The following is a 15,084-nucleotide window of genomic DNA, read 5'->3' on the forward strand; positions in this document are numbered from 1 at the left end:
GTACATGTTTATAGAGGGGCCACAGATATATCAGATCACTTTCTAGTTGTAGCTACACTGAGAGTAAAAGGTAGATGGGATACAAGGAGAATAGAAGCATCAGGGAAGAGAGAGGTGAAGGTTTATAAACTAAAAGAGGAGGCAGTTAGGGTAAGATATAAACAGTTATTGGAGGATAGATGGGCTAATGAGAGCATAGGCAATGGGGTCGAAGAGGTATGGGGTAGGTTTCAAAATGTAGTGTTAGAGTGTTCAGCAGAAGTTTGTGGTTACAGGAAAGTGGGTGCGGGAGGGAAGAGGAGCGATTGGTGGAATGATGATGTAAAGAGAGTAGTAAGGGAGAAAAAGTTAGCATATGAGAAGTTTTTACAAAGTAGAAGTGATGCAAGGAGGGAAGAGTATATGGAGAAAAAGAGAGAGGTTAATATATGCTTAAATGTAAAAACTTGATCTACACATCCCCCTACCCACTCTGAAGCCTCCCTGCTCATCCGCAATCCTACATTCTGTCTTACCTCTAATTCTTTCAATTATAACCCTACCGTATACTTTTTCTGGTATACCCAGTAAACTTATTCCTCTATAATTTTACAATCTCTTTTGTCCCCTTTCCCTTTATATAAAGGGACTATACATGCTCTCCGCCAGTCCCTAGGTACCTTCCCCTCTCTCATACATTTATTAAACAAAAGTACCAACCACTCCAACACTATATCCCCCCCTGCTTTTAACATTTCTGTCATGATCCCATCAGTTCCAGCTGGTTTACCCCCTTTCATTCTACGTAATGCCTCACGTACCTCACCACACTTACATTCTGCTCTTCTTCACTCCTAAAAGATGGTATACCTCCCTGGCCAGTGCATGAAATTACCGCCTCCCTTTGTTCCTCAACATTTAAAAGCTCCTCAAAATATTCTCGCCATCTACCTAATACCTCCCTCTCCCCATCTACTAACTCCCCTATTCTGTTTTTAACTGACAAATCCATACTTTCCCTTGGCTTTCTTAACTTGTTTAACTCACTCCAAAATTTTTTCTTTTTATTTTTTATTATTTTTATTATCACACCGGCCGATTCCCACCAAGGCAGGGTGGCCCGAAAAAGAAAAACTTTCACCATCATTCACTCCATCACTGTCTTGCCAGAAGGGTGCTTTACACTACAGTTTTTAAACTGCAACATTAACACCCCTCCTTCAGAGTGCAGGCACTGTACTTCCCATCTCCAGGACTCAAGTCCGGCCTGCCGGTTTCCCTGAATCCCTTCATAAATGTTACTTTGCTCACACTCCAACAGCACGTCAAGTATTAAAAACCATTTGTCTCCATTCACTCCTATCAAACACGCTCACGCATGCCTGCTGGAAGTCCAAGCCCCTCGTACACAAAACCTCCTTTACCCCCTCCCTCCAACCCTTCCTAGGCCGACCCCTACCCCGCCTTCCTTCCACTACAGACTGATACACTCTTGAAGTCATTCTGTTTCGCTCCATTCTCTCTACATGTCCGAACCACCTCAACAACCCTTCCTCAGCCCTCTGGACAACAGTTTTGGTAATCCCGCACCTCCTCCTAACTTCCAAACTACGAATTCTCTGCATTATATTCACACCACACATTGCCCTCAGACATGACATCTCCACTGCCTCCAGCCTTCTCCTCGCTGCAACATTCATCACCCACGCTTCACACCCATATAAGAGCGTTGGTAAAACTATACTCTCATACATTCCCCTCTTTGCCTCCAAGGACAAAGTTCTTTGTCTCCACAGACTCCTAAGTGCACCACTCACTCTTTTTCCCTCATCAATTCTATGATTCACCTCATCTTTCATAGACCCATCCGCTGACACGTCCACTCCCAAATATCTGAATACGTTCACCTCCTCCATACTCTCTCCCTCCAATCTGATATTCAATCTTTCATCACCTAATCTTTTTGTTATCCTCATAACCTTACTCTTTCCTGTATTCACCTTTAATTTTCTTCTTTTGCACACCCTACCAAATTCATCCACCAATCTCTGCAACTTCTCTTCAGAATCTCCCAAGAGCACAGTGTCATCAGCAAAGAGCAGCTGTGACAACTCCCACTTTGTGTGTGATTCTTTATCTTTTAACTCCACGCCTCTTGCCAAGACCCTCGCATTTACTTCTCTTACAACCCCATCTATAAATATATTAAACAACCACGGTGACATCACACATCCTTGTCTAAGGCCTACTTTTACTGGGAAAAAATTTCCCTCTTTCCTACATACTCTAACTTGAGCCTCACTATCCTCGTAAAAACTCTTCACTGCTTTCAGTAACCTACCTCCTACACCATACACTTGCAACATCTGCCACATTGCCCCCCTATCCACCCTGTCATACGCCTTTTCCAAATCCATAAATGCCACAAAGACCTCTTTAGCCTTATCTAAATACTGTTCACTTATATGTTTCACTGTAAACACCTGGTCCACACACCCCCTACCTTTCCTAAAGCCTCCTTGTTCATCTGCTATCCTATTCTCCGTCTTACTCTTAATTCTTTCAATTATAACTCTACCATACACTTTACCAGGTACACTCAACAGACTTATCCCCCTATAATTTTTGCACTCTCTTTTATCCCCTTTGCCTTTATACAAAGGAACTATGCATGCTCTCTGCCAATCCCTAGGTACCTTACCCTCTTCCATACATTTATTAAATAATTGCACCAACCACTCCAAAACTATATCCCCACCTGCTTTTAACATTTCTATCTTTATCCCATCAATCCCGGCTGCCTTACCCCCTTTCATTTTACCTACTGCCTCACGAACTTCCCCCACACTCACAACTGGCTCTTCCTCACTCCTACAAGATGTTATTCCTCCTTGCCCTATACACGAAATCACAGCTTCCCTATCTTCATCAACATTTAACAATTCCTCAAAATATTCCTTCCATCTTCCCAATACCTCTAACTCTCCATTTAATAACTCTCCTCTCCTATTTTTAACTGACAAATCCATTTGTTCTCTAGGCTTTCTTAACTTGTTAATCTCACTCCAAAACTTTTTCTTATTTTCAACAAAATTTGTTGATAACATCTCACCCACTCTCTCATTTGCTCTCTTTTTACATTGCTTCACCACTCTCTTAACTTCTCTCTTTTTCTCCATATACTCTTCCCTCCTTGCATCACTTCTACTTTGTAAAAACTTCTCACATGCTAACTTTTTCTCCCTTACTACTCTCTTTACATCATCATTCCACCAATCGCTCCTCTTCCCTCCTGCACCCACTTTCCTGTAACCACAAACTTCTGCTGAACACTCTAACACTACATTTTTAAACCTACCCCATACCTCTTCGACCCCATTGCCTATGCTCTCATTAGCCCATCTATCCTCCAATAGCTGTTTATATCTTACCCTAACTGCCTCCTCTTTTAGTTTATAAACCTTCACCTCTCTCTTCCCTGATGCTTCTATTCTCCTTGTATCCCATCTACCTTTTACTCTCAGTGTAGCTACAACTAGAAAGTGATCTGATATATCTGTGGCCCCTCTATAAACATGTACATCCTGAAGTCTACTCAACAGTCTTTTATCTACCAATACATAATCCAACAAACTACTGTCATTTCGCCCTACATCATATCGTGTATACTTATTTATCCTCTTTTTCTTAAAATATGTATTACCTATAACTAAACCCCTTTCTATACAAAGTTCAATCAAAGGGCTCCCATTATCATTTACACCTGGCACCCCAAACTTACCTACCACACCCTCTCTAAAAGTTTCTCCTACTTTAGCATTCAAGTCCCCTACCACAATTACTCTCTCACTTGGTTCAAAGGCTCCTATACATTCACTTAACATCTCCCAAAATCTCTCTCTCTCCTCTGCATTCCTCTCTTCTCCAGGTGCATACACGCTTATTATGACCCACTTCTCGCATCCAACCTTTACTTTAATCCACATAATTCTTGAATTTACACATTCATATTCTCTTTTCTCCTTCCATAACTGATCATTTAACATTACTGCTACCCCTTCCTTTGCTCTAACTCTCTCAGATACTCCAGATTTAATCCCATTTATTTCCCCCCACTGAAACTCTCCTACCCCCTTCAGCTTTGTTTCGCTTAGGGCCAGGACATCCAACTTCTTTTCATTCATAACATCAGCAATCATCTGTTTCTTGTCATCCGCACTACATCCACGCACATTTAAGCAACCCAGTTTTATAAAGTTTTTCTTCTTCTCTTTTTTAGTAATTGTATACAGGAGAAGGGGTTACTAGCCCATTGCTCCCGGCATTTTAGTCCCCTCATACGACACGCATGGCTTACGGAGGAAAGATTCTTTTCCACTTCCCCATGGACAATAGAAGAAATAAAAAAGAACAAGAGCTATTTAGAAAAAGGAGAAAAACCTAGATGTATGTATATATATATATGCATGTGCGTGTCTGTGAAGTGTGACCAAAGTGTAAGTAGGAGTAGCAAGATATCCCTGTTATCTTAGCGTGTTTATGAGACAGAAAAAGAAACCAGCAATCCTACCATCATGCAAAACAGTTACAGGTTTTTGTTTCACAGTCATCTGGCAGGACGGTAGTACTTCCCTGGGTGGTTGCTGTCTACCAACCTACTACCTATTTTCATTAAAATTTCTTGACAGTGCCTCTCCCACTCTATCATCTGCTCTCCTTTTGTACTCTCTCACCACTCTATTCACCTTTCTTTTACTCTCCATATACTCTGCTCTTCTTATAACACTTCTGGTTTGTGAAAACCTCTCATAAGCTACCTTTTTCTCTTTTATCACACCCTTTACTTCATCATTCCACCAATCACTCCTCTTTCCTCCTGCCCCCACCCTCCTATAACCACAAACTTCTGCCCCACATTCTAATACTGCATTTTTAAAACTATTCCAACCCTCTTCAACCCCCCCCCCCCCACTACTCATCTTTGCACTAGCCCACCTTTCTGCCAATAGTCGCTTATATCTCTCCCGAACTTCCTCCTCCCTTAGTTTATACACTTTCACTTCCCTCTTACTTGTTGTTGCCACCTTCCTCTTTTCCCATCTACCTCTTACTCTAACTGTAGCACTGAACCTGTGTGTCATTTAGGTCTACTTGTTTATAGTTAAAAAGAATATTACTGTGCTTTTATCTAAATTATTAAGGAGGAAATCATTTGATACCCTCATCACCTTACTCTTTTCTATGTTCACTTTCAACTTTCTACCTTTACACACACTCCCAAACTCATCCACTAACCTTTGCAGTTTTTCTTTAGAATCTCCAATAAGCACAGTATCATCAGCAAAAAGTAACTGTGTCAATTCCCATTTTGTATTTGGTTCCCCATAATTCAATCCCCCCCCCTCTCCCGAACACCCTAGCATTTACTTCTTTTACAACCCCATCTATAAATATATTAAACAACCATGGTGACATTACATATTCCAAGTAGGTCTTAGACAGGGATGTGTAATGTCACCATGGTTGTTTAATATATTTATAGATGGGGTTGTAAAAGAAGTAAATGCTAGGGTGTTCGGGAGAGGGGTGGGATTAAATTATGGGGAACCAAATACAAAATGGGAATTGACACAGTTACTTTTTGCTGATGATACTGTGCTTATGGGAGATTCTAAAGAAAAACTGCAAAGGTTAGTGGATGAGTTTGGGAGTGTGTGTAAAGGTAGAAAGTTGAAAGTGAACATAGAAAAGAGTAAGGTGATGAGGGTATCAAATGATTTAGATAAAGAATAATTGGATATCAAATTGGGAAGGAGGAGTATGGAAGAAGTGAACGTTTTCAGATACTTTGGAGTTGACGTGTTGGCGGATGGATTTATGAAGGATGAGGTTAATCATAGAATTGATGAGGGAAAAAGGTGAGTGGTGCGTTGAGGTATATGTGGAGTCAAAAAGCATTATCTATGGAGGCAAAGAAGGGAATGTATGAAAGTATAGTAGTACCAACACTCTTATATGCGTGTGAAGCTTGGGTTGTGAATGCAGCAGCGAGGAGACGGTTGGAGGCAGTGGAGATGTCCTGTCTAAGGGCAATGTGTGGTGTAAATATTATGCAGAAAATTCGGAGTGTGGAAATTAGGAGAAGGTGTGGAGTTAATAAAAGTATTAGTGAGAGGGCTGAAGAGGGGTTGTTGAGGTGGTTTGGTCATTTAGAGAGAATGGATCAAAGTAGAATGACATGGAGAGCATTTAAATCGATAGGAGAAGGAAGACTGGGTAGGGGTCGTCCTCGAAAAGGTTGGAAGGAAAGGGTAAGGGAGGTTTTATGGGCGAGGGGCTTGGACTTCCAGCAGGCGTGCATGAGCGTGTTCGATAGGAGTGAATGGAGACGAATGGTATTTGGGACCTGACGATCTGTTGGAGTGTGAGCAGGGTAATATTTAGTGAAAGGATTCAGGGAAACCGGTTATTTTTATATAGCCGGACTTGAGTCCTGGAAACAGGAAGTACAGTGCCTGCACTCTAAAGGAGGGGGTTTTGGGATACTAGCAGTTTGGAGGGATATGTTGTGTATCTTTATACGTATATGCTTCTAAACTGTTGCGTTCTGAGCACCTCTGCAAAAACAGTGATTATGTGTGAGTGAGGTGAAAGTGTTGAATGATGATGAAAGTATTTTCTTTTTGGGGATTTTCTTTCTTTTTTGGGTCACCCTGCCTCGGTGGGAGATGGCCGACTTGTTGAAAAAAAAAAATTAAGGAGGAATTCAGTAATTTTCTTTCTTAACATTTAACCGTTTCACTGTCTCATATGTAGATCTACTGTAAATCATTGATGCCAGTGTTGTTCATGTAGATCTCTGTAGTAAGCACAGCTTCTTCACATGTTGTGAGCAGTAAATTTGGAGCTAGACATGAAGGAATGAGTATGTACAGTAAAAAAATTATTCTGCCCTATGTAATGCCTGATGGGAAAAGCAGATCACTGAGGCAGTGTTTAGTTTCGAGTAATGACTGAGGCATTTTTTAGGTTTTTTTTTTTATGGTTTTTATTGGTATGAATTGATAGAATGGAAAACATACTAGTGAAGTAATGATGATTTTTGGTCAGTTTCAGACCAGAAGTAGGTTGAAATAGGCTCAAGGTGGCAGAAATGGATGTACGTATTTGATTTTTGGCAATTTTCCTAATACAGGTTAGGGCCTTCCTAGCCCCTAAGCCTGCAGTCTGTTTAATGGCTCTTTACCAGGTCTGTTTCAATTACTGAACAGCCTAAACCATGACCAATCATTATTGGTTTTATTTTATTTTCTGAGAAATTGGTAACATTTTCACTTTTTGCGTGTGATTAGGGATTCAAAGCGGGCAAGTGTTATGTAAAAGAGGCCTGGGGACATGATTAATAAACAGAGGAAAGGTTGCTTTAGTGCCTGGAATGCCTACAGTGTTTGTTTTGGGCTCTCTTTAACTTAAGTTTGTTTTTAATTTTGTGAAAAAATTGGCCCAATTACCAAATTGTGTGCACATTATAGGATAGCTCTAATTGTTGAATGGGAGGTTTCTTGTGCTCAGTTGAGCATGGGAATGGGTTTAAAAAATTCAGAGTGCTCAAAATCACTGATGTATAAATTGTGCCCATGCCGCCAACTTTTTGCCTGCGTAATTCTGTAAGTTTTACAACAAATTTCATATTTTTGGTGTCGATTACCTTTAGAAAAAAAAATTCTCTACCGTTTCAGATTTTTTTTTCATTTGTGACACTGTCAGCACTTTTAATTTTGGGGCCATGATATGAAACAGTTAATTTAAAATTGTTGTACTGTATCTCATTGCAGGTGAATATCGGTTATTTCTGATCACTTTATTTCTTTTAAAGCAATTCCTTCACCGTAAAATGGTGACTCCTGCGTTTGACAGCAATATGGGTTTCGATGCTATGCTACAGCAGGCAATGCTTTTGAGAGGACGCTCCCCACCACCTGGCATGATGACATATGCTCCGCCTCCGGTGCCCTTTGCTGGCCCACATTCAATGTTCAGAGGACGACCTATGTCAGGTATTATTATTATTATTATTATTATATTTAAGGGGAAGGGTTAAATCCAGAGAGGACATAAAGCTCCTGCAAAATTGGAAGGAATCAGCTTTGATCCAAGGAAGGGTGAGACAAGTCCAATTCCTTGGATCAAAAACCATCATCAAGGTCACTATCACAGATCATACAAAATAAAAGTTAAACAGACAATATAGATGTGTAATGAAGAGGTAGATAAATAAATCTACATTTTCACAGTATTGCTGGGAGTCAAAGCCAGCTTCAGCTGCGCACCTCTGGACACAGTCTCCCTCCATCATTTTGTTACAGTACAACTGCATTTTGAAAGTGTTGAATGATGGTGAAAGTGATTTTATTTTTTAGGTCACCCTGCCTCAGTGGGAGATAGCCGATGTGCTAAATAAAGAAATACTACAATTTGCTTGCTTGCTACTTTTTTAAATGAATTAATCTTTAAATACAGTTTGGTAAGGAAATTATTATTTTTTATTATTATCACACTGGCCGATTCCCACCAAGGCAGGGTGGCCCGAAAAAGAAAAACTTTCACCATCATTCACTCCATCACTGTCTTGCCAGAAGGGTGCTTTACACTACAGTTTTTAAACTGCAACATTAACACCCCTCCTTCAGAGTGCAGGCACTGTACTTCCCATCTCCAGGACTCAAGTCCGGCCTGCCGGTTTCCCTGAATCCCTTCATAAATGTTACTTTGCTCACACTCCAACAGCACGTCAAGTATTAAAAACCATTTGTCTCCATTCACTCCTATCAAACACGCTCACGCATGCCTGCTGGAAGTCCAAGCCCCTCGCCCACAAAACCTCCTTTACCCCCTCCCTCCAACCCTTCTAGGCCGACCCCTACCCCGCCTTCCTTCCACTACAGACTGATACACTCTTGAAGTCATTCTGTTTCGCTCCATTCTCTCTACATGTCCGAACCACCTCAACAACCCTTCCTCAGCCCTCTGGACAACAGTTTTGGTAATCCTGCACCTCCTCCTAACTTCCAAACTACGAATTCTCTGCATTATATTCACACCACACATTGCCCTCAGACATGACATCTCCACTGCCTCCAGCCTTCTCCTCGCTGCAACATTCATCACCCACGCTTCACACCCATATAAGAGCGTTGGTAAAACTATACTCTCATACATTCCCCTCTTTGCCTCCAAGGACAAAGTTCTTTGTCTCCACAGACTCCTAAGTGCACCACTCACTCTTTTTCCCTCATCAATTCTATGATTCACCTCATCTTTCATAGACCCATCCGCTGACACGTCCACTCCCAAATATCTGAATACGTTCACCTCCTCCATACTCTCTCCCTCCAATCTGATATTCAATCTTTCATCACCTAATCTTTTTGTTATCCTCATAACCTTACTCTTTCCTGTATTCACCTTTAATTTTCTTCTTTTGCACACCCTACCAAATTCATCCACCAATCTCTGCAGCTTCTCTTCAGAATCTCCCAAGAGCACAGTGTCATCAGCAAAGAGCAGCTGTGACAACTCCCACTTTGTGTGTGATTCTTTATCTTTTAACTCCACGCCTCTTGCCAAGACCCTCGCATTTACTTCTCTTACAACCCCATCTATAAATATACAGTGGACCTCCGCTTAACGATCACCTCCAAATGCGACCAATTATGTAAGTGTATTTATGTAAGTGCGTTTGTACGTGTATGTTTGGGGGTCTGAAATGGACTAATCTACTTCACAATATTCCTTATGGGAAAAAATTCGGTCAGTACTGGCACCTGAACATACTACTGGAATGAAAAAAGTTCGTTAACCGGGGGTCCACTGTATTAAACAACCACGGTGACATCACACATCCTTGTCTAAGGCCTACTTTTACTGGGAAAAAATTTCCCTCTTTCCTACATACTCTAACTTGAGCCTCACTATCCTCGTAAAAACTCTTCACTGCTTTCAGTAACCTACCTCCTACACCATACACTTGCAACATCTGCCACATTGCCCCCCTATCCACCCTGTCATACGCCTTTTCCAAATCCATAAATGCCACAAAGACCTCTTTAGCCTTATCTAAATACTGTTCACTTATATGTTTCACTGTAAACACCTGGTCCACACACCCCCTACCTTTCCTAAAGCCTCCTTGTTCATCTGCTATCCTATTCTCCGTCTTACTCTTAATTCTTTCAATTATAACTCTACCATACACTTTACCAGGTACACTCAACAGACTTATCCCCCTATAATTTTTGCACTCTCTTTTATCCCCTTTGCCTTTATACAAAGGAACTATGCATGCTCTCTGCCAATCCCTAGGTACCTTACCCTCTTCCATACATTTATTAAATAATTGCACCAACCACTCCAAAACTATATCCCCACCTGCTTTTAACATTTCTATCTTTATCCCATCAATCCCGGCTGCCTTACCCCCTTTCATTTTACCTACTGCCTCACGAACTTCCCCCACACTCACAACTGGCTCTTCCTCACTCCTACAGTAGTGAGAGGCCCAGCTGATACTTTCACATTTAGATATTAAAATTCTTTCATTACTTTTATGCTAGGGTGTTCGGGAGAGGGGGGGATTAAATTATGGTGAATTAAATACAAAATGGGAAGTGACACAGTTACTTTTTGCTGATGATACTGTGCTTATGGGAGATTCTAAAGAAAAATTGCAAAGGTTAGTGGATGAATTTGGGAGTGTGTGTAAAGGTAGAAAGTTGAAAGTGAACATAGAAAAGAATAAGGTGATGAGAATATCAAATGATTTAGATAGAGAAAAATTGGATATCAAATGGGGAGGAGGAGTAGGGAAGAAGTGAATGTTTTCAGATATTTGGGAGTTGACGTGTCAGCGGATGGTTTTATGAAGGATGAGGTTAATCATAGAATTGATGAAGGAAAAAAGGTGAGTGGTGCATTGAGGTATATGTGGAGGCAAAAAATTTTATCTATGGAGGCAAAGAAGGGAATGTACGGAAGTATAGTAGTACCAACACTCTTATATGGGTGTGAAGCTTGGGTTGTAAATGCTGCAGCGAGGAGGCGGTTGGAGGCATTGGAGATGTCCTGTCTAAGGGCAATGTGTGGTGTAAATATTATGCAGAGAATTCGGAGTGTGGAAATTAGGAGAAGGTGTGGAGTTAATAAAAGTATTAGTGAGAGGGCTGAAGAGGGTTTGTTGAGGTGGTTTGGTCATTTAGAGAGAATAGATCAAAGTAGAATGACATGAAGAGCGTATAAATCTGTAGGAGAAGGAAGGTGGGGTAAGGGTTGTCCTCGAAAAGGTTGTAGGGAGGGGGTAAAGGAGGTGTTGTGGGCAAGAGGTTTGGACTTCCAGCAAGCATGAGTGAGCATGTTAGATAAGAGTGAATGGAGACGAATGGTATTTGGGACATGACGAGCTGTTGGAGTGTGAGCAGGGTAATATTTAGTGAAGGGATTCAGGGAAACCGGTTATTTTATATAACCGGACTTGAGTCCTGAAAATGGGAAGTACAATGCCTGCTCTCTAAAGGAGGGGGTTGGGATATTGGCAGTTTGGAGGGATATGTTGTGTATTTTTATACGTATATACTTCTAAACTGTTGTATTCTGGGCACCTCTGCAAAAACAGTGATTATGTGCGAGTGAGGTGAAAGTGTTGAATGATGATAAAAGTATTTTCTTTTTGGGATTTTCTTTCTTTTTGGGTCACCCTGCCTCGGGAGAAGGCCAGCTTATTGAAAAAAAAAAAATTAGTAAGGAAATATTGCTTTCATTTTTACAATGTTAACATTTCCTGACGGTGTCGGGTAATGAACCTCTCTAAAATAAGCTGAGGGTTAACAAGGACCCAGTAGCCTCATGTTAACCCTAGCCACACTTAAATAATGACTAACTGAATATAAGGTTAGTTTTTTTTTTTTTTTTTTTTTTCAACAAGTCGGCCGTCTCCCACCGAGGCAGGGTGACCCAAAAAAGAAAGAAAATCCCCAAAAAGGTTAGTTATATTTCAGTAATTTTTCTCTTGTAAATAGTAAACAAAAATTTATTTTGCAGAGTTAGAGGTGTCTGAAACAAACTTTTTTCCCCAATGTATTCTTCACTTAACGCTATTTTGCATAATGTGTTAATTTTCAAGAATGTAACCTGTGCATTTTGAGTGAATTTTACGTGTAACAGTGTGATAAGCACCCTAGATCTCTAATTTATTTGTCTTTTATTTGAGAGAAGACTTGGTTTTTATAATAATACTGCATTCTTTTAATATATGGTACAGTTTATCCTTAGTAATGTAACTAATTTTCTTGCGCAGATTATGACTCATTTGATTCTGGCTCGGACTCTGAAATGCAAGACCGCCTTGGACGCCGACAAAGACGTAATAGCAGAAGATTCAGAAGGTCTCGATCCCGGTCCAGATCACCTTCTCGCAAAAATGAAGCTATATGCATGTATTACATGCAAGGCAGTTGTCAGAGAGTAAGATTATTTTAATTTTATATTTATGCAATACTACAGCCTCTCCTCACTTAGCATTGTACTCGTTTAGCGATGACTTGGACTTATGATGGGCTCTCTGACCAGTACAGGTCTCCCTCAACATTCGCATTTTCCACTTTTGCGGGCTTCGAACATTCTCAAATTCCCAACCGCCCAATCATATTTAAAATACAGTATGTCATTACATATGTTAGGAATTGTGGTGGTGGCAGAGTTTGTTTGGAGATATGACAAGATAGTCCTTCAATATGAAACTAATATCAACTCTGTGGCTTATTTATCTATCACAATTAATCTAATATGATATAATAAACAATATTAATTACATAGAAACATGACAAATACTCTAGAATGAATAAAATACATTATATCACAAGTGTTGTTGTGTTGGTGTTGTTGGGTGTATAAGGGCCACTGAGACATGGTGGTGGAGGCAGTAGAGACTAGAGATGACAGTGTTGTCAGTTGCCCTATGTAACTCCAACATTGGAAGAGTTAGGTTCGTGCTGTCCTTTTTCTGTCGATTAATCGCTTAACTTACTTGCTACACTGTTAATGCTACACTTTATCGCTGCCTGCCACTATAGCCTTTGTCAACTCATGCTGCTTGAGTATCATATATATATTGTAGAATCACTGAAGAAGGCACATTCTCCCCCCTCTCTTCCTCCTCCACTTTGGTACACTGCTACGAGTTCTTTCTTGAATTCTATAGGCTTTCTCACCTTTTTACGATAAAGCTGGCACTAGTAGAATATTTTAGGATGTTTTCACGTGTTTTATGATTGTTCATGATTCAATAGGTTAAGGAAGCAGTATTGTTAGGCTAAGTAAATGCTATTATTATGTTTCCCTACAATATATTTGGGCACCAAACATTCGCGATTTTTCAACATTCACGAGGTTCTTGATCCCCTAACCCTCGCGAATGTGGGAGGAGACCTGTATGCATACCTAAATAATGTATAATAGAGCTGATTTCCTCTATTCTGTTTATTACAATATACAGTACACTACTGTATAAACATTTAAAAATATACCAGAAATGTTATAAATGGTGCAAAGGTGACATTAAAACAATATCAGAGATAGTTGACACAAACCCACTACCATTATAGTATGGTCCTCACTTAGCAACGAATTCATTTACTGATGTAGTCTTAGAAATGGAACTCCATCATTAAGTGAGAAGAGGCTGTAATTAAGAACATAAGAAAGAAGGAACACTGCAACAGGCCTACTGACCCATGCAGAGCAGATCCATGTCTCCTACACCCCCCAGATTAGCCCAATGACCCCTCCCCTCCAAATTAACCCAATGACCCCCCCCCCCCCCCCGATTTGGCCCAATGACCCACCTAGTCTGGCTACCTCCACTCAAGGAAGGAGCACGGCACCAGACCCAGCAGCACAAGCTAGTCACACCCACTCATGTATTTATCTAACCTATTTTTAAAACTACACAACATTTTACCCTGAATAACTGTACTCAGGAGTTTGTTCCACTCATCCACAACTCTATTACCAAATCAGTGCTTTCCTATATCCTTCCTGAATCTGAATTTTTCCAAATTGAAACCATTGCTGCGAGTCCTGTCTTGGATTGGAAATTTTCAGCACACTGTTTACATCCCCTTTATTTATTCCTGTTTTCCATTTATACACCTCGATCATATCCCCCTTAATTCTATGCCTTTCGAGAGAGTGCACATTCAGAGCCCTCAGTCTATCCTCATAGGGAAGATTTCTGATACATGGGGTCATCTTTGTCATCCTCCTCTGTATGTTTTCCAGAGCATTTATATCCATTCTGTAATACGGTGACCAGAACTGAGAAGCATAGTCTAAATGAGGCCTAACCAAGGATATATAGAGTTGAAGAACAACCTGAAGACTTCTATTATTTATACTTCTAGATATGAAGCCAAGAATTCTGTTAGCTTTATTGTGAACACTAATGCACTGTTGTCTTGGTTTTAGATTACTGCTAACCAGAACTCCTAAATCCTTTTCGCAATCAGTAGTATTAAGATCTACATTATTTAGTTTATATGTGGCATGGTTATTTACCTGTCCAACATTTAGAACTTTGCATTTGTCAATATTAAACTGCATCTGCCCCTTCTCCGACCATTGCATCAGTCTATTCAAATCATCCTGGAGTGCTCTAGTGTCCTCATTAATTTTAATTAAAAGATTTTTTTTTTTAACACTTCAGCCATTTCCCACTGAGGCTGGGTGACCCAAAAAGAAAGAAAAACCCTAAAAGAAAGAAAAAACTTTCATCATCATTCAACATTTTCACCATCATTCATACATAATCACACTTTTTGCAGAAGCACTCAGATATGATAGTTTGTGTCCCTCTAAACTGCCAGTATCCCAGATCCCTCCTTTAAAGTGCAGGCATTGTACTTCTCAGGAATCGTATCCAGCTAACCAGTTTCCCTGAATCCCTTCACAAAATACTACCCTGCTCACACTCCAACAGCTGGTCAGGTCGCAAAAACCATTTGTCTACATTCACTCCTATCTAACACATGCTTGGTGGAAGTCCAAGCCCCTCTC

At 40.4% G+C, this 15,084-nt stretch overlaps 1 protein-coding gene across 3 annotated transcripts in view; it reads left to right on the forward strand.

Moving 5' to 3' along the window:
- The window catches only part of su(sable) (suppressor of sable), a 109,718-nt gene that overhangs the window by 31,482 nt on the left and 63,152 nt on the right, over positions 1-15,084 (forward strand). For all 3 annotated transcript variants that reach the window (XM_070091437.1, XM_070091439.1, XM_070091438.1), the window contains 2 exons: positions 7,856-8,036; positions 12,329-12,495. In XM_070091437.1, coding sequence (XP_069947538.1) covers positions 7,856-8,036; positions 12,329-12,495 — 348 coding nt within the window. The remainder of the gene's footprint in view (positions 1-7,855; positions 8,037-12,328; positions 12,496-15,084) is intronic.

Source organism: Cherax quadricarinatus, chromosome 35, assembly GCF_038502225.1.
Source record: "Cherax quadricarinatus isolate ZL_2023a chromosome 35, ASM3850222v1, whole genome shotgun sequence".
NCBI classification, from domain to species: domain Eukaryota; kingdom Metazoa; phylum Arthropoda; class Malacostraca; order Decapoda; family Parastacidae; genus Cherax; species Cherax quadricarinatus.